This window comes from Hermetia illucens, chromosome 4 (assembly GCF_905115235.1).
Source record: "Hermetia illucens chromosome 4, iHerIll2.2.curated.20191125, whole genome shotgun sequence".
Taxonomy (NCBI): Eukaryota; Metazoa; Arthropoda; class Insecta; order Diptera; family Stratiomyidae; genus Hermetia; species Hermetia illucens.
This window is the reverse complement of record NC_051852.1, coordinates 128,705,645-128,726,062: the sequence shown is the minus strand read 5'-3', so window position 1 is coordinate 128,726,062 and position 20,418 is coordinate 128,705,645. Positions and strand designations below refer to the sequence as shown.

Genomic DNA, 20,418 nt, shown 5'->3' with positions numbered 1-20,418 from the left:
CGGTACACTAGGAGGCAATGTGGTCAGCATTGCGGATAAGCTCTTGTTATAAATCATAGTAAGGGGAGGGGAGATGTTCTGTTTATATTTTTTTGGAAGAGATTCGGAATGTCGTCGGAACATTGAACATTGCTGAGAAGCAATTTGAGAATGGTGAGAAGAGGAATGGAAGGTATACCAGCGGAAGAAAAATCAGCTATGCCGGAAGAATAGTGAGATCCATTCATGTCACTATGCTTCCGAAAATAACAAATACGACTAGTGACATTTATACTGGCACCAGGAGAATTAGGAAGGGCGTGAATTGCGAACGTGTGATTAGATGTGTTTACTCTATTGCATAGCTATGCATAACTAATTGGCATTCATGATAATTGACCCAGTAAGATTAAAGAAGATTAGGTTTAAAACGACCCGAATGAAAAGAGTAGTAGTAATATGGTACTTACCGTTGGCAACATTTCGGCTGAGTAAACAAAAATCACAGTAAATGATGATGTAATTCCAAGTTTTCCAATCAAGAACATAGTAATCACAACCCAAGTAGTTCCTGAAAATAGCGCCATTTAAAATAACAATACCATGGTTGCTAGAATATTATTGTTAGTAATACCTAATCCATCGGCACCTTGCGTTAGTAAATGAAATTTTGGGAAAGGGATGTTATTTGTTATTAGTTCGGAAAAGTTTCTTGTTTAACTTGACTTTTACTACTAACCATCGGTAAGAAAGCCTCCCGCAGCGCAGCATATAGCGCAAAGGAACAATGATCCTGCCAGTGACCATCTTCGACCGATTTTATTCATTGTAATCTAAAGAAAGAAAAAGCAAAGGAATATTTCATTTTCAAACTATTTCTTAAGGATTGCATCTTGTGACGCTTGTAATAAATGGTTCCACGAAATATGTATATGTTTACCCATGCTAGGGAGTATCCTGGGATTTCTATCAGACAAACCAGCGAGAAATTCAGGTATTTATTTCCGCTTAAGCTAGTGGAGTTCAATGATAGACCATAATAAACGAAGGCGTTAGCTAACCTGGAAATGAAATTTTTGTTAGTAATGCAATCAATCTATTAAAATTATCAACATTTGGTCACGCTTCCACTGAAATTATTAATGGAAAGGACCGTACTTCTATTACTCACCATATATACAATAAAACAATAAATCGAATCACCATGATCCGAGACTGCATCGCTTCTTTACATGTTCGAAGCATTTCACTCTTTTGTATATCCTTCTCCAAAGGAGTTATTGGAACAATCGAAATTTTATTTGCTTTCTGCTCTGGATCTATTTCCTCCATTTCCTTTCGTTCGAAACGCGATATCATTGCAGTGCTTAATTCTTTTCCATTTATTTTTGCCACTTTCCTGATAATCTCCAATGCTTCATCCTTGGAATCTCGGGCTAATAACCATCGTACCGATTCTGGTATAATCCAATAGTAAAATGCAAAAAGGATAGGTGGTGCCGAAAGTACAAATTGTAAGATTTGCCAATCTCTGGAAAGCCAAGCAACAAGGCCAACAGCTGCTTCTCCCAGCGCGTAGAAATAATTGAGTAAAACACTGGACATTTCTCTTTTCTTAGGACCAACCATCTCAACTGCTAAAATAAATGCTAAAGGATATACTCCCGAAGTCCCAACTGCGTTCAGAAATGCAAATATCAAAAAACTGCCATAGTCCCAGGCGAGACCTTGGAGAACGCCTGTGATAGACATGAAAATGATGCACACAGTGAAAATAATTTTTCGACCGTATCTGAAAATAATAGAACATTTTATGGTTTCTTGCTAAAATTGTTGTAGAGCAAGTTGAAGTACTTATCAGCCAGGACTCCAGATGAAGCTGTTCCAACAATCAGACCAGCAAAATGCATTGTTCCTACAAATGCTAATTTCCATTGGTTTTCGAAGCAAGTTACGTTCCACTGTAAATAGAATGGTGTGAAAATTAGGAATCTAAAATGTGTTGATACTGAATCTAGAGGGGTGTGACAGACAAACAGACGGGTAGATGTGAGAAGTCACCAGATCTGTCCTCAGGCGCGATTCTATTTGGTGGATATTGATGGGCAAATATGTGTTCATGCAAAATGGGTATGAGAAGGCTACCCAGAACACAAAACCAGAATGGAAAGTGAAAGAAGGAGAAAAGTTACGGTTTAGAGGTTCAGAACATCAGTACCCGTTCGATATCCTTCAACTCCATTGCCTCAGTGCTAGACATCTTGGTTACCGTGCCATCCCAGAAGCGCCAGAAGTGTTCAAAGGAAGTACGACCTTATCGAGAACACTAGTAACAAAAACGAAGAAAAATGAGCTGAAAGCAAATCGCTGGGCGATAAAAACATTAACAACACCATCGCATTTATTCAATAGAGGCAACAGCCGGAGGTTTTCCAGAATCAAGCAACGGGCTCACTTCAGAGATGCTTGTCAACACTGAGAATTCTGCTAAAGCTAAAGACGTTAAAAAATAAAGCACACACAGTTCAACAGATGCTAAAGGGAAAACACTGTATGAAAGGAGTAACCCGGCTGGGACTCATAGAGAACCGAGTCCTGATCTGGAGGAATTACCCTTCACACAGCTGTGGGCAACAATAGTTGAGCTATCCGAGTTTATCAAGGACAAGCACTATGTATTGGTTCCAAGCTATAAAGAAAATGGTGAGGTCTATTAGCGTCTTCTATAAGATATAGCTGGAGGAAAGAAAGGAAATTCAAGGGGGATTCGAAGCTTCCTATCCTAACTGGCAATCCAATATATATAGCCAAATAAAAGAGAACGGAAACAAAAGAAAAATCATCTAGGAAATCAGCATTTTCCCAAGAGATGGGGGGCAAAACAGATGGCTTCCGTACTGAAGTTAAAACTCCACTTGGGAAGAATGCTTCAGAATGATCTTCACGAAGTGGCGTCTACCGGAGAAATCTGCACTGTCTTGGAAAGAAAATTGAATTTGGAATAACTTGGAGAAGCATTGCGAGTTTGATGAGGGTATACTATAGTACTCAACCAGTTTCAATGCGTCTACCAGTGGAGGCAACGCAGAAGTTGTTGGTGGCCAGAAAAGTGCGGATTGGATGGGTAATCTCTGTTGTTTAAGAGAATTGAACTCACTAAAGAATTACTTTGTATGCCTAAAGTTTGAATTGATCAATCCTATCGATGAAGAAGGTATGGGGAGAAGAGGAGAGCAATAGGGATCCCAAAGGAAGTGGCAAATGCCCGAAATTTAGAAAGTAGAAAGGTGTTAGCTGCAATGAAGAAATGAAATTAATTCAAATAAACCTTAATCATTGCAGGGTTGCATAGGATTTGATTGTGAAGACCACGTACAAATCCTAGGTGGAAATTGTTCTTATAAGTGAGCTTTATAGAAACTTTGGCGGTAATGTTTGGATCACATATTCGCTCGCTGGAGTGATGTAATGAGTATTTGCTTTGAGTCAGGTGGCGAATATGAATGATATATCGGTGCAGCCGTTATGTCCAACTAACCATCGGAATCAATGAAATCGTAGTAGCACATGCCGCGTCCACACCTAGGATATGTACATTTCTCAGTAAAGGATTTCACTACGATAGAATATTGAACTGGACGGTTTTCGATTAATTTGCCACAGAACCAGAAGAATGGTTCAGAGGGCGAATAATAGGATCAATCAAGGCCCAAAAGAGCATGCCTATAAGGAAACCCACAAAAACCTCAAGCTGGCTATCCAAAGAAGCAAGAGGGAATATTTTGAGCTTTGTTCGGAGGTGCACATAAGCCCGTGGAGAAGCGCCTATAGAACCGTGATGGCACCATTTGGAGACGGTTCATCCCCACAGATTGCGTGTCCTACCATCTTGTTAAAATCATCTAGAGGTTATTCTTCCAGCACTGATAGCTTTCAATAATCAAAGATGAGTTGCTGGAGGTTGGTCGAGTTGTTCAAGCTGTACATGTCTTGGGCAGCTGTCTAAGGCAAGCGAACGTCCAGGTGAGCCGTACAGGATGCAGGAGAATTCTATATAACGACATAAAATAGTTCTATATTATGTCACTGCGTTTTTTCAAAGTTTTGTGTAAAATAAAACCTTATTAAAATCGGTTCATTGTCTTTCTGTCTGTCTGTATTTTTCTTCCGGCGGTAGCATTTTCCAAATGCAATGGACACATGTACCAGCGTGTGGGATTTTTGCCCGTTAAAATCACCCCAAACTACTATCCTTTTCACTCCGAAATCACCGCAAAGTATTTCATAACGGGATGGGCATGCGCCTCACCCTTCGCATACGATTGCACTCCCAACCGCGCTTTTTCGCCTCCTCTACTTATTTCAGCCTGCACTGAATTCGACCCATCATGTCGTTAACTGCATTCCAGTTGGCACGCAAGCGTTTTCCCAATTATATTTCGTGGTGCTACTATTCCTGCCAATGTTTCCTCTAGGCACTTTCTCTGCGAATCTTGGAGAATGGTAGAAAACATGCTGCGGGTTCTTCGGAATACCGTCGCAGAGACAGTTGGGTTAGCTGTCCAGTTTAAACCTATAGTGTCTGTCATGTTTCGTGAGAAACTGCGAGAGATCATAGTTTTTTTCACCATGCGTTCTCGGCATGCACAACTTGATGCTGGGAGTCAGTCTGTGGATCAATAGACCCTTTTCGCCAGTTCCCGCCCCCACCCACGTTGCCCCCTGCTTAACGATTCCTCTCTTTCGGTGTTTTTCACGTGCAGAGGAAGAATTATGTCCATCATAGATGCGTCCATCATCTATGGGCCGCTTCGTCTGAGATGGTTCTAAAACCACAGCACACTCTTAAGGTCTTTCTATAAACCGCGTTTATCTTTTCAGCATTGCATGCGATATGCAATATAGGCGCTGCATAGAGCAGTATGTAGCTTACCACTATAAGCTATAAGTGATCTACGAGTGCATCGCGGTCCCCCAACACTTACCATCATCCTTGTCAGGGTCAAGCTAACATTGGACGCCTTGGTGCAAACGTCTTGTAAGTGCTGCTTGGATTCCTTCGCTTCGCTTCGCGTCTCAAAGGTTTTTAATTGCTGGTTTTGAAGTGACGGTATGCTTCCCCATTCTGATACCGGTAGTGGTTTTTTTACGCGCTTCATGATAAGCACCACCTATGTTTTATCCTCCATGAGTGCAATACCTGCATCATTCAGCCCTCCTTGGTAGCAGTGATTGCTTCGAATAAATATAACTTCACATCCGCGAGATGTTTTACAACCACAATCACCGCCATGTCATTCGCGTAATCCACTATTGTGGCCTCGCTACCAATCGGGATGTTGGGGCACCATTATACATGATGTTCTATAATAGCGATGCCAGTCTGTCCGTGTGTCTCTAACACTCCTATCCTGAACGTATGTCCAACTACCGAGTTTTCGTCAGCCAGAATGTACATGCATGTTTGTAATTTTTACAGAGTGCTTCTAGCCGTGTTTAGGCTTTGCCACCCATCCGTAGGGGAAATTGGTTCCTAATCTTTGGCAGGCGCATTTATCATTGCCATTGATATCGTCTGTCACATCTATTATTTCAGGTACACTCACTCTACTCTACTCTTACTCCTATTGATACGAAATTTGGTATAAAGGTGGCATCTGTTAATCCCCTTGTGTATAGTGAGTAACATAGTTCCAAGTTGAGTTTAAGGAGGGGATTTCAAATACATGCAAAGGAGGGAGCGGGTGTAAAATTTTTTTTTCCCCGAATATGGTCGTATGGGATATCAAATTAAAGGTCTGGATGAGTACTTTCCGAAGCCGGTATTAGACATCGGTGGCAAAGGAGAGGCTTCCGGGGTACCGAAAAGAGCTAGTTATAATACTTCAAAGACCCGACCTCAGAAACTACCCATCCCAGATATCTGAAAAGAAATGTGGTGGTTCATGCATATGGTATCTGGTATCTGGCCTCAAAATACTCTCCATACCGACACCTGTTTAAATAAAGTTAATAATGGCATATTACTTTATTGGCTGGGACCCCCCATTATATATATTAGTTATATTTTAGTTTTGTTTCTGCTGGCATTGGTAGAAAAGTCGACACAAGCTCCATTGCGTGGGATAGGTAAAAAATAATATCAAAGGTAACTTAGGATATCCCAAATTTAACAATGGCGTATTGGATTGTATGATGGTGTGTGCTCCACCTAAGTACGTGTAGCTATGATATTGTAAACGATATTCATTTTGAAGGAGTTCCTTTACTTTTAATATTTTACCATATATTGTTAGTGGGAATAACCTACTTACGTCTTGCACAATAGTTCTCTCATTTTCATCAAAAACCCATTCCTTACAAGACTCAATTTCATTATAAAACATACTATGTGGGCAAGTATCATTTGAAATTGAATAATTTCCTATCCTTTGAATGTACCGTCGACATTGCTGCGGAACGTAAACGCCATTTATATCCGTCACTCCAGGTGCGCTGTTGTTGACCCATGGCTCATTATAGCGTGGTCGATCTGGATTATCGCAGTTTGGAATGAAGCATCTGTAAATGGATAACATATTGATAATAAAATCTTTGGAATTTATTTTAAAGATTGTGCGAGTTTGGTTAGATCCTGAACGTTTTCGAAAAGAAATAAACAATGGATCATTATTGCATTAGCATTTTTTCAGAACTTACCTATAATTTGGTATCCCTGCTGTGAACACATAAGACAAACTATTCGCTGATGCGAATAATACTGGTAGACATATGAGGAAGTAATTTATTCTTTGGTATTGGCCGAATTCGCCAATTTCTTCCAACACTAGATCGAAATCCATAGTTGAAATTAGCTTCTCTTTGACATCGGGAGTGATTTATTTTATCTGAAAATAAATAAAGATTTTGTGAGTGACAATAATTGATTTCATGTGGTTCAAAATAAAGAGGTACAGGAAATGCATTTTTCTATAGAACATTCAGTGTTTTTTGTTAATTCATTATAATCATCATTAAAACCATGATTCGATTTCATAAAAGTCATATTTGATTATTTGTTATCCTGTGCGTTGCGGTTAAAGAATGCACTGAAGGCATTCCCTACTTGTCGTGAACAGGGACCTAAAGTGGTTCGAAATTTCTCGGCAAGCAATTTATTAAAATTGGTTTACTCTCTGTCTGTCTGTCTGTCCGTCACACGGATTTTTCTCGGAGACGGTTATAGCGATTGACACCAGATTTGGTAGACAAGTGGGAACTGTGAATGCTTACACATACAGTGAGTTACATTCTTTTACGTTGAATTTAAGGGGGGGTCTCCATACATGCAAAAGGAGGGTGTACAATTTTTTTCATCTCGGTTAGTACTTTTCGAAGCCGGTCTTAGTTTTGACATTTTTGCAAGGTAGAGAGTGCGGTGGTTTAAAAGTGACCATTTATTTAAGGGGGCATTCTCAGAAACTACCAAACCGAAAAATCTGAAAAAAAATCAGGAGGCTGCCACTATATGGTGCCTGGGCTCCGAAATACCTTCCACATCGATATTTGATCAGATAAGTTAATAATAGTATATTACTATAATGCAGTGATATAGGCTATAATGTAGAGCATGATCTTACCAAGTTTGGTGGAAATCGCACTATTACTAACAAAGTTATAATATGTCAAATTTGTTGCATCTTCAAACATTGAAGACTACGAATGCCAATATCCCCCGAAAGTGATACTCTCACATAATATATGGATATATTACGTGCTACGCACTAAGAAATATACAAAAACTTTCGTACCTGATGCATCCAGCTTCCGGTTTCCCGACTTGTTTTGGAATTTCACTATGAGAAAAGTATTCAATATTTTTCAACTTTTTTTTTTTTTAATGTTATTAGCCTTCTAAAAAAGGTGGGTCAATGGTTCGCAGTAAATCGCAAAAGCGGTTGGACTCAAACGCAAGTACGGATTTTTTCCAATCTATTGTTTTGTGATTATCGTCCGTAAACTTTATAAATTTTTATGATAAAAGTTGTTAAAATAGTGCACTGAAGAAAAAAAAATTTTAGGCATTTTTCCTATTTGTAAAAATATTTGTAGAATATTCGTTATTTGTAATGCATCGTCTGGTGGCCAAGACTGAACTTTGCTAACAGCAGGAAGTTGCTAACGCAGATTCAGAGACTTGGTTACCTAAGTATTACTGGAGCAATGAGTACTAAGCCGACTGCGGCACTTGAAGCTATCCTAAATTTACCCCCCATTCACTTGGAAGTGAAACGGTAAGCAGCCAACGACGCATATAGGCTCGATACCATTGGAGCGTGGAAAGGTGGCCAATCATGCGTCTATCTGGAAATTCCTTGAAAAACATCCGGTAGCCCTGATGCCGACCGATCACATGGTTTCCAGATTCGTCTTTGAAAAGACATACACTGTCGTAATCACCAAAAGAGAAGAATGGTCGACAAGTGGCGATGAGTCTTTTCAGATTACAGACCTAATAATCTTCACCGACGGGTCAGTCAGGCGCAGGGGTGTTCTCGGAGAATCCGAATATAGAACTGGCCCGACCCTGCGGGAAAATGACGACCATATTCCAGGCGGAAATATATGCGATTTCATTGGCAGCAGAAGAATGTCTGCGACAAAAGTGGAGGGGTCGCACCATTCGAATCTGTTCCGACAGTCGGGCGGCAGCACTAAATGGCAACGACATATCAAGCTAGTTGGTGTGAAGTTGTCATCAGGTGCTGCTGAAACTTGGCCGACTGAACGAAACATTCCTGATGTGGGTGCCGGGGCACTCTAACATTACCGGTGTTGGCTGACAGACTGGCTTGCTGAGGGTCTGGATCCACAATGGTGGGGCCAGAACCAGCTCTTAGAATCCGACCATCTACTGTCAAGTCTACTCTGAAGGGTGAAATTGCAAGGATTCACTCAAGCGAGTGGAGAAATTTGGACTCTTGCTGGCAAGCGAAAATCCTTGTGAAAGAGCCTAGGGCCATTAGAGCGGCATTTTTGTTCTCCCTTAAGACGTGACACATGAAAACCCTAGTAGGGCTTTTAACCGGACACTGTTCCTTAAACTACCATATGGAAAAGATTGGGGTAGTGGTTTCGGCTATGTGCAGCCAATGTTAGGAGGAGGGGGAGAAGGACCTGCACTTTTTATGCAGTAGCCCGGCATCCTCAGATCTCAGACGAAAACACCTTGGCAATGTTTTCTTCAATGAAGAATCTGCACACTCTCTGCCTCTGGAGAATGTTATCAGATTCGCTAAAGCTTGCGAACACCGTAGGCGGGAAGCCATTGAATAGGCAATTCACGGGGATAGTACAATGGGCCTAACAATGGCCTGAGTGCTCGGAGCTGCGGCTCCCCCCAGTAAAGTAAACTAAACTAAAATAGGGGGTTAAGTTGCTGTCGGACAATAGCGACAACATTTCTAAACATTTAAAAAAAAATTCCAAAATTGCAAAACAAAACCTTATTAAAATGGGTTCAATGTCTGTCCGACTGTCACACGCATTTACAGTAGCCCAAAGTTGCCTTTTCCGTGTAAATTTACTGCAACCCAAAATACTCAATATTACACTGAAGTGAATAGTTTGACATGCTAAATAAACATATACATTACGGACTACATACAAATGGGATAGTTCTGTACTCCAATATACTTATGTAAGAAACAAACAAAACCTTTCATACCTGATGCGCCGAGTTTTCGGTTTCCGAATTGTTTATAGCCCTTTACTTATTTATTTCATCAATACATGTTTTTATTACATATAATTTAATCTAAACACTGAAGATTTTCACAAATATATAATAAAACTTATTATAGAATCACTAATGACCACTACTTTCAAGAAGTATTCTTAAATATTCACTTTACAGATGAACCTTCCGAAGCTACCTTCTGGCTATTACTGAACCAACAGCACCCTCAACCTGACATTTAACCCTCCCATTTCGTCTGAATTTCTTCTCGCCTTATTATATAATTGTAAACCATCTGTCTTTTCGGCAATAAAAATTCGAATTCAAAGGGTGAAAAAAGAAAAGAGTGAGCGGTATGAAAAACGGATGAGTACCTTTTTATTAACAGGTAGCAAGTGACGCAACGAGAAATTTTTCTTTAGAAAAGGCAATCCTAAATGAATAACATTTCTTGTATTTTTTTTTTTGAACAAATGGTTCTCAAGATTATGGATTTCCCCATTTGCTTGCACTTACCTTTTTTATCCTTATATTATGATCGTAAAGTCATCATAATAATAGCACTACACTGTATGCGTAGTGAACATGATTTGATTAAAGCCAGGACCACAGTACATCTAATAAGTAGTATCTACACTCAATGGACCGGACTTACGAATGCTTTGGGAAAGCTTGATGTGTACATCTTAGGTACTAAACCACATGCAGTTACTGCCAGATGTTGAGGGCTTATGATGTGTACGGATAAGGTCCACAAACCTACACATCACGAAATTTTTCCATTATCTGCATGGATTCGTTAGATAAAATGCATTTGATTGCACGATGGCATGGGTATGTATATAGTATTTTGATATGACCTGTCATTCCTGATTTAAAAAAGTATACAATCATATCATTACTAAATAGGATTTAGGGTTTCGGGATATTGCGAAGAGTCTTTAGATGGATATGCAAACAGGTAAGAATAGATGAAGGTGTCTGCTTTCAATGCCTCTGATACACCGTCCGCTTATAACTTGTGAGCAATATTCGAAAAAAGTGTAATAGATGAATACGAACGGGATAAAGTACCAATCAGTCTATTAGAATTGAGGGATTGATATTAGGAAGATGTACGCTAGCTGGAAGCCCGAAAAAATATAGAAATTTTAGTAGCGTTTATCCGCCCTCAGCAGCAAAAAGAACTGAAAGATAAAAACTTTGTGGGCAAGGCATCTTTACTGTTAAATGGAATAATTTAATTTAACTTTAATTGTTCATATTTTTTAGTTAATAATCAAAAACGAAAGATTTAGCTTCTTATTAATAAATTAAATGTTCTTTACATTTTATAATATATTTTATCTCTTTTGACAGTTGGTGATAAATAATTTCTTGCGTAGTTGTTTCTGTTCTAATATGGATTTGGCCTGATTTTTTTTCTAAGCTCTCACCTGACCATCAATGTAAAACAGTTGTCGATAATAATGGAATTAAATACATATTTACTAATTTGTTCCGTATTGTTGCACTAACAACATTGCAATGCATCTGTTCTTTATCATTCTATTTTGTAGTTCAAGCTTCCTATTGCAGTCTGCGGACGGCAAATATCGGAGTTGATATTTTTAGTTTTCACTTTTCTTTGGACTTAATTTGTTGTGATTTCGGTTGTGGGCGACATAATAATAGTATTTTTAGCTGAACTAAAATGTTATCTAAGGTCAATGGCCGCCTAGATATTGCTTCATATGATTAGAAATAACTAGCCATTTATAAGATGTTAGATGTCTGTCCACCGATAAAAGCGTCCTTTGTTGGTGTATCATTTGAGGGCTAGTGAAGCGTGGAGTTCGAATCCATACTCAGAGAGAATATAGAGTAGGTACCATCAATTTGGACTATGTCTATTTTTTAGCGTTTGTAGCACCAACATTTCTTACTTCTGTATTCTGTCTTTTTGTCCGTCACACTCGAATTTACTCAGAAACTGCAGAATTTATATGATGAGTTTAGGGAGAACCCCATACATGTGAAACGAGGTTTTTAGTTTTCCATTTTTCAGTTATGTGGGGTATCAAATGAAAGGGCTCAATTAGTACTTTTTTGAGTCTAGCTTTCTTTATCAGCTGGGGGATAAAGGAGTTAGTACCCGAAATGTGGAACCATCAACTAAAGGCCTCGTTCTCTGAACCTATCCAATCAAAATTATGCATCTATATGAAATCTAAGCCTCAAAATACAAAATACAAATACCATTGTTAAGTATATTACATTATTAAAGAAATCCTAGAAATTTAGTATGAGATGATAATATGCGAAGTTTGATGGAAACCCCGTTTTTATTAAAAAAAATTATCGATTCGATAATAAGACAATGAGTGGAAAAAAATCTCGGTGGCGCAGGTTTGCAGGGGTAAAATCAGTATATATCTCACATTTCCATTAAAAAACAAATTTTATTGATTTATTCGGGTGATTTAGCCTTACAGCCCTGTGAAATTTTGTACCATATGTCAAAACCCAAATATATTCGATGGCTTAAGATAACACTCCAAATCATAACTGAAAGTGGCGTTATATACATGCGTAACTTGTAGCTAAAATTAGCTTAAATAAATGGAGGTTCCATTTAGATCTATGATAATACCACTTAGATACAAAATGTTATTTAAGTATTTTATTTTTTTTTCTTTCTTGGACTCCATTTTGTCTGAAAAGTAGTTTTATTTGAATGGCGGTCATAATAATTGCCCGGCACATTTTCGATAGTTGGGTCTCAATTTTGTGAACGATTCGTCGAATATTATTGTGGTTTTGCAGCCACGGTCAAACTTCAAAAGTTGGACATTTGCCCGATAATTGAAATTTGTTTCCAATAAAAATAGTAATTGTTTGATGATTTCACTGTAAACTTATCGCTCGTATAGTATTAACTAGAATGATAATAACATCTGAGTATAATTTCGTGAATATTGGAATAAGAGATGATAAAAGCAAAAGCAAAAATGGGATCGACAAAGAATTAAACAGGATACACAATCATACGTACATTAAAGATAGTGTGTTCTCCTTTATGATCTTTTTTTGAGGCGCCTTTAATTCTTTATTGACCAAGGAAGAAAGAAAAGATATATTTATTATAAATTAGTTTTAACTAAACATAAAATAATGAGTAAAGCAAAGTAGGAACTTTGTTGAATACAAAAATAATATTATGACTTAAAAAAAATAAAAAAAAAAATATAAAATTAACATCATAATTTGACCAGTTTTAATTTTTATGAAAAATGTTAAAACATGTAAGTATTGACGTATATACGTTTAGATTTGTTTATGGGCATACCATTAGCCACCTGTTCAATCTTGGTATCAGGAAGTTGGATTACACATATCTTCTTGAATGATGTTGCGCATATACCACTTTTTAGTACTGAATACATATTTGATATTTTAGTAAAATATTTTTTTTTTAAGTAATATAGTGCGTCATCTACAACTTCATCATCTCTATTTGTAACATACTGAGGATGAGGACTAGCCCCTCCAACCATCTCTTCTTTTTTCTAGGTGAACTCATCAACTTCCCCACTTAGTTGAGGAATTGCTTCTTCTTCAAACCCAATAACATCAAAAAGATCTTCAATTTATTTGTTCAAAACCTCATCAAAAATTCCGTCGGTGGATGAAACCCTCTCACAAGTTACCTCTTCCTCATCCTCAACGTCTAAAGAAATATTACTTTTTGGCACTAACGAAAGGATATATTCCTCATGGGTGTTTACACAAAACCTTAAAAACCAAGCCTTCTAGGTCGTAAAAAAAATAAATAATACCAATTTGCCAAAGGACATGATCGAGGTCTGTCAACATGGAGTCACTATTGATAACTGTAACGAAACAAGGTAGAACGATTTTCAGTGCTGTCCAACGGAAATACTTTGCAGTGAATATAAAGGGAACTCCAATTCCCATTTGCCAATAAAGGATTACGGGGAGGAGTGGCCACAGCAATTCTTCAATTTGGTTAAAGAGGAGGCATTTTTACTTAACATACTACATTAAACGGCACGTGATAAACGTTGTGTTGGTTTCCTAACGAGAGTAGGTTTTCTAATCCGCAATTATAGCAATTTTGTTGATTATATTTCTTCCAAATCAGGATATGTTTTTTTTTAGACAATAATTTTTAGTGCAATCGATGTTAACTGGCCTAGAGGTCAAACGTAAAAATGATAAGTAAGCAGGTGTGCCACTTTGGTCCATTCCTCGATTCCTCGTCTAGGTAATTATTTCGAAGCTTCTATGATATATTTTTCTACAAATAGTCAGGCTCTCGGAATCAAATAAGAAAAGAAATATCACACCCAGGACGAAATTGAGAATGACATCGTTATTACCGACGTCCATTTGCATCTCAACACATAGCTTCTAAATAGTGTTAGCTCCCGGCGTTCGCAGCATTTTTCCTGATACGATCGAATCGAACTGAGTTACGAGCGTGATTCTTCTTTTTCTCCAGCCTTTGTCCCGTTCATAAGCGGGGTCGGCTCGTCGTGATCGGTTTCATTATTTGGCTCTATCGAATGCCTGATCTGGGTGCAATCTCGAGGCTTTTAAATCTCCATCCAGCGTATCAAGCCACCGTTGTTTCGGACGGCCTTTTGGTCGTTTACCATCGATTTTGATGTTCAGACCAATCTTGACAAGTGAATTCTCGTTAGCATGAGTTGCATGACCACACCATCGAAGACGCCTCTCTCGCAATTTTTCCACGATCGATGCAACCCCGTAACGATCGCGGATATCCTCATTTCGGATGTGATCAAAACGTGTCACGCCACTAGTCCAACGCAACATCTTCATCTCCATTACCGCAAGACGCCGTTCATTGTCTTTTATAGTTGGCCAACACTCAGAACCATTGAGGACGGACGACATTGCGGTAAATTTTAGATTTAAAACGTCCGTTGATACGTTGACCACAAAAAACATCAGTTGTGGAACGCCACTTCATTCAGGTTGCGTTAATGAATGAAGCAATTTCATAACGCAGTTCCCCATTGGTTGATAGCGTTGACTCGAGGTATATGAATCGCTCAGTTCTGGGCAGATCACTGCCGCTGACAGTAACTGTGCCTGTTTCATGGGGATTGGTCGTCAAAAATTCAGTTTTGTTTAGATTCGATCTGAGATCGTGTTGCATGAGGCGATCTTTCCACTTTTGGACAAGTTGCTCGAGATCATTTTTGCTACTAGATGCTAGGAAAACATCATCTGCATAAAGCAGTAGAGTAGGGCGCTGGACGTTAGATGGCCCGTGTGACGGTGTCCATAACAAAAACAAAGAGGAGTGGTGAGAGGGCGCTTCCTTACGAGCGTGATTGGAGATTCAAATTAACTTTGAACAATATATTCGATACAAAAAGGTTGAAGTGACACTTCTAACATTTTGTGCAATCGCTTAACATGAAGTGCAAGTGATTTTTCGGAAATAATGTGTATGGCTGCCATATATCCCTGGTTCTTGGTAGTGCGCTTCAGTTTACCCCACCGTTTTCCCAGCGACTTCAACTCGTTTCTCACTATTCTTTGTTCCCCACTTAGTTCTAGGGCAACCCATTCGTTGCCTATCCTGAGATAGTTGGTTCTTTGCATAGCATTACCTGCAATAGATTTGTTGCATTTTCCCAATGTGTCACCTATCCATTGCGAATTCCGCTTTCTGATCATAGTGTCCATGGCAGCTGACACATACCCCGACGATTTCTTTCATTTGTTATTGTCTCAAACCAGAACCGGAGGGCATGGAGAAGTTCAATAGACTATGACATCTTTCCTCAAAAAACTCCATTAAACTGATGACATCTGTTTGCTCTATTATCGGGTCATGGAATTTGACCAAATGGTTTTGCATTCGAGGAAAGAGACAAGTTGAATTAGACTGAAGATAAACACCAACAAAACCAAGGTTCTCTGTTCGACGTTTTCGCCGAAGTTGGTACAGAACTGGCTGTCCGAAGCATTAACAACGCTAGATCCGTTTTTCTTGCCTTGTCTAACATCTGGAAATGAAGTTATCTCAACATCAAGATTGAATTGAGACTGTTTTTTGCTAGTATTCTTTCTGCGTTGCTATATGGATAGTGAGATGATATCAGAAAAAAAGCTTCGTAGATATGCGAATTGACCAACACTTTCAATGTTCTGATTGTTATTAATTCAGACAAGAAAAGTGCGATGAGCGTTCAGGCAGAAACCCTTTGTTTTGTTGGTGTTTATCTTCAATCCGACACTGCTTCTTTCTCCCAAGCCCAAGGCCATTCAGCCAGCGTTTATGATTCAATGGGAGAGCAAGCAGATATCATCAATGTAGACGAGGTGTTTGAAGAAAGATGAGATTGCTAATTGAACCCCTCCATACTTTTCAGCCCATTGATTGTCTCCAAGTCTCCCATCCAAGGCAACATCAAGAATGATCCAGGCAGCTAGAAGAAAAAGTATCGGTGAGAAAACCTGGCGGCCTTCGCTTTGGATTTCAAATGCCTCTGAGATTTTACCTCGCCATCATATGCCACTGATAACAGCTAATAGTTTTATCCGGAAAATGCTTGCTGCCCAAAGCTTTCTGGATACACTTTCGGTTCACGCTGGCGAAAAATTTCCCGAATTTGAAGAAGAGCAGGTAAAATGGTGAACTAAATTCCGCACAATGATCCAAAGGTTGCTACTGTTGTCGGTACAGCAGGATCGAGGTACTCCATGATATGTTGCAGGGAAATTTTAACTAATATCATCGCAACAACAGGAAGTACGCAGTTGTCGTTGTCAAGATGGTACCTTTTCCGGAATTTTAAACATCATTTCTTTTTTTTCGGTTTCCGAGGGGCTATACGGAAAAGTGTCAACTTTACCCTGCTTAAGAGGTTGAAGCTTTTAACACATTTAGAGGGGCCGTGATGCCTTACATGGTACTGAAATTGTTTCTATTTGCCATATTTTCTTCCCCCATCAATAAAATACTGGAAATAATTGTAATATACCGCTAAATGAATAAGATAGCAAAGAAACGCATTATGGCATCACATCCTCGGACATTTGCAAATTTATATAAGATAAATTTAAAAATGCAGGCATCTTAAAAAATCTACTCTCCATAAAATATGTAAAAATGGTGACGTGCAACAATCAGTTTACACCTAACTTACTACATAAGAGGCGATTCGAATCTAGTAATCCATCGATCTTAACGACAAAACCTTTCATGACTACCCCTTTAATTCAGGTATCTTTCACTATTTTAGAGATAGTAATTTCTTAAGACAATTATGGTCTATCAGTTCCGATAAGATAAAAATAAACATTAAACTAGCCGGTAGACAGGCTGTAAACATAATGTTATGATATGTTTTTTGGGTCTTAAGTTTTTATCAACTAGAAATGTCTGAACCAGTTTTAGATTATTTTTTCGGCATTTTTATTTTATCTATAATAGTTTTACATTATTTTATTTATGATAATAATATTGAATTTTACCACGTTGGTCATTTGCGGATCGGACACTGTGAACTTGGAAAGGTTCCCAGCTGGAGGCAATGCTCCATGGTAGTGAGGACACGGGTGTTGCTGCAGCACCAGATGAGGCAATATCCAGAGAATTCGGACAGTTTAGTTTAGTTTAGTTTGACCAATCTTTATGTTTTTCAACTTAAACTTAGTCTAATATGTTATAGAAAATTGTTAGAATCGTATGACGCGGTCCGCGTGTGACTGTTTTTCCCCCGCGCCGTACCGTTAGAGACTCGATCCCCTCGTACAATACCGCTAGAGACTCGATCCCCTCATGTTTGATTTCTCTGCGAAAAGCCGCACTTGGAGGTACAGCAGTTCCCATGTCCTCATCCATGAAAGCTTTCATCTTCCGCGCAGCTCCATTGTGGGAGAGCGCACCGAAGATGCTACAATTTGCTCTATATTGTGTGAGTCGAAGACCATCATTGTTCTTCGCTCTCAAAATGGAGATGATACTCTACAGTCTCCTAATATGATTGACTTTCAATCTATCTAGGAAAAAGTGGTACACCACACCGCGTTTGTAGATTTGTTCTTTCTGGCATTCATGAACTTTACCCTCAAGTGTCCAAAGATCATGCCCGAGTTCTGTTCATCCAGCATGCGGATTATGTCCTCTGCCTTTCTTCGGGGGCCCGTTAACCAACATCCGACATGTTCTGTTCTGCGCAGCTCAGTGTCCACAATAGTGAACTTAGGCTGACCGCTAGAACTTAAAGTCGGGATTACATGCTGGAGCCACTTTAAGGCAGCCTCATCAGTGCATTCCAAATGGAGAAGCGCGAAGACCTTGATTGTTAAATCTTGGTTTAGATCCAGGCTCCAGCATTTTTCCCACAGGCATTCTCGAATAATGATAAATTGTCGCTTTGATGTTTTGACATCCTTGGATGAAACTAAAATTAGCTGAGTCTCGCTAATTATTCCTTAACTTTGAGAGAGTCTCGCTAATTATTCCTTAACTTTATATCAATAAATTTATTTAAGCTGTAATTTCTAAGTTTATTTTAAAATGTCAAGGCTCCGGATCGAAAGCAGTTGCTAGCGATATTCATATCCAATATCTGAAGAATCTAGAACAATCAGGTCGTATTAAGACCAAAGTGGTGACGCCGTTAGTTCCTGTGCAAGAATTTGTCCACGAATGAAAACAAAATTCTCAGATCCCATTACTTGTGTGACTGAGAGCAGTTAGTTTGCAGTGACTGAGGCCGCTCAAGAAGTGGCGAATGCGAAAATTGAAAGTGGTGACCCCGCCAGTGTTGTTGCAATTCTGACCCGCGCCAGCGAACCCATCATTTACCACGAATCCACATCCACTCGGAGAGCCGGCGCATCAGAAGTCCAATGAGCGCGACCACCTTTCAACATTCGCAGCAGCAACCTAGACAACGAACGATTATTTGGCAATCGCGGTCTCAAACTCAAATAAGGCCACAACTGACTTCATCTCAACAGCCACCACAACATCATTCGCGGTCACAGATGCAAAAACAGCCCGCATCTCATTCGCAGCAATCAGTGGTGTCGATTGGAAATTAAGTTGGGCCGCTGTCGACAACGTTGGCAAATGGTTTCTCTTCGTCAATCCCCAAAATGCCCGAGGAATAAAAGAACTAAAAAACTAATCTTAATAATCATCATAAAACCGCTGCAAGAGACGGCATTGATACTTTTTGGATTTCCAGTCTTTTGTCGAGTTTTAATTTTGGTCTGCCCGTCAGGCGTCCACTTCGGGGTGCGTCGGTGGTGTCTCTTTTTCTGTCGAATGGGGCATTTGTGGGTGCGGTCTATTATAGTCAGAGTAGGGCCTTTTAGAATTCGGTACAGTCGCGTCGTTAACTTAGCTTTTATTATTTCGATTGACAATAAAGACGCGGCATGACCATCGGACCCTCAGGTGACCGTCCTCGCTGTGCGAGACCCTCCTTTTTGGCGACAGAATCCGGAGCTGTGGTTCGTTCATCTAGAGGTGCAATTCCAGATGTTCGGCATCATGGTGGACGCGACAAAGTTTAATTACGCCATTGTGGGTCTGGCTGAGGAGTCCATCCTCCTGGTGGTCGACATCGTAGAATCGGCCTCCTACACCGTATTGAAAACTGAACGAATCAAGCGCCTGTCGGTAAGTGAATCAGCTAAACTGGATTACTTGCTGGCAGGTTTGACGTTGGGTGATCGAACTCCCAGCCAATTGCTGCGCGAAATGAGGTAATTGGGTGGGAGCAAGATCGACGACGATCTGTTGAAGTCGCTCTGGCTCCGGAGAGCACCCAGGCGGACCTGAATTAGGAGATGAATTAGGCGAGCTGAAGCGTGAGATGGCCGCTCTTGTGGCCAGCATGGCGAAGATGAGGGCGAGGTTGGACGCTCAGCGTTCGGGCGGCTCGAAAAGGGCGACCGGGTAGCAGGTCGTCAGGACAACCTACGGACCGAAGCATTTGTTTGTTTCTTATGTAACTAAGTACATTTGAGTGCAGAACTAGCCCGTAATGTATATGTGTATTTAGCATGTTAAACTACTCACCTTCATGTGATATTGATATTTAGCATTTTGGGTTGCAGTGAATTTTAATAATAATCGTTGGCGCAACAATCCAATTGGATCAGGGCTTTGAGGTTTGTTAGAGCACTTCATTCAAGACCGTAACGGTACACTACAGGATTATAGTATCCGATAGGAGGCAATGTGGTCAGCATTGCGCTCGCCCGAGATTATTACCCTGATTTGACTCAGGTACTCATTCACAGCTGAGTCGACTGGTAGCCGACTTCAAATCACGATACAAATTCCACTGCCACCAGTGAGATTTGAACCGTTACCTTCCGTACGACAGCCTTGCGCTCTAACCACTCAGCTATCCGGACACTGTGACGGACGTAGTGAATTTTCCGTTAAAGAAATCATCACTTTCGATCCTCTGCACTCTTCGTCCTTCCAACGAATGTCAAAACTAAAGCTAGTGAAAAGTGCTTATCGAGACCTTTCATTTGATACCCCACATGGCTATATTTCGTAAAAAAATTGCACCCCTTTTTGCATGTTTTAGGACCTCTCCTTCGCTTAAGCTCAATGTAAAAAGATGTAATTTACTGCATAGGTGGACATTCACAGTTTCCACATTCTTACCAAATTTCGTGTCAATCGGTCGTGGCTGAGAAAAGTG

General features: G+C 39.7%; 1 protein-coding gene across 2 annotated transcripts in view; it reads right to left on the bottom strand.

Annotated features, from left to right (window-relative positions):
- The window catches only part of LOC119653683 (organic cation transporter protein), a 42,960-nt gene that overhangs the window by 5,407 nt on the left and 17,135 nt on the right, over positions 1-20,418 (bottom strand). The window contains exons 2-9 of one of the 2 annotated variants that reach the window (XM_038058544.1): positions 6,679-6,866; positions 6,294-6,540; positions 1,834-1,940; positions 1,151-1,771; positions 920-1,040; positions 719-812; positions 614-628; positions 450-550 (exon numbers count right to left, since the gene is read on the bottom strand). In XM_038058544.1, coding sequence (XP_037914472.1) covers positions 450-550; positions 614-628; positions 719-812; positions 920-1,040; positions 1,151-1,771; positions 1,834-1,940; positions 6,294-6,540; positions 6,679-6,821 — 1,449 coding nt within the window. In that variant the 5' untranslated portion in view covers positions 6,822-6,866. The remainder of the gene's footprint in view (positions 1-449; positions 551-613; positions 629-718; positions 813-919; positions 1,041-1,150; positions 1,772-1,833; positions 1,941-6,293; positions 6,541-6,678; positions 6,867-20,418) is intronic. The other variant, XM_038058545.1, reaches the window with a different exon arrangement.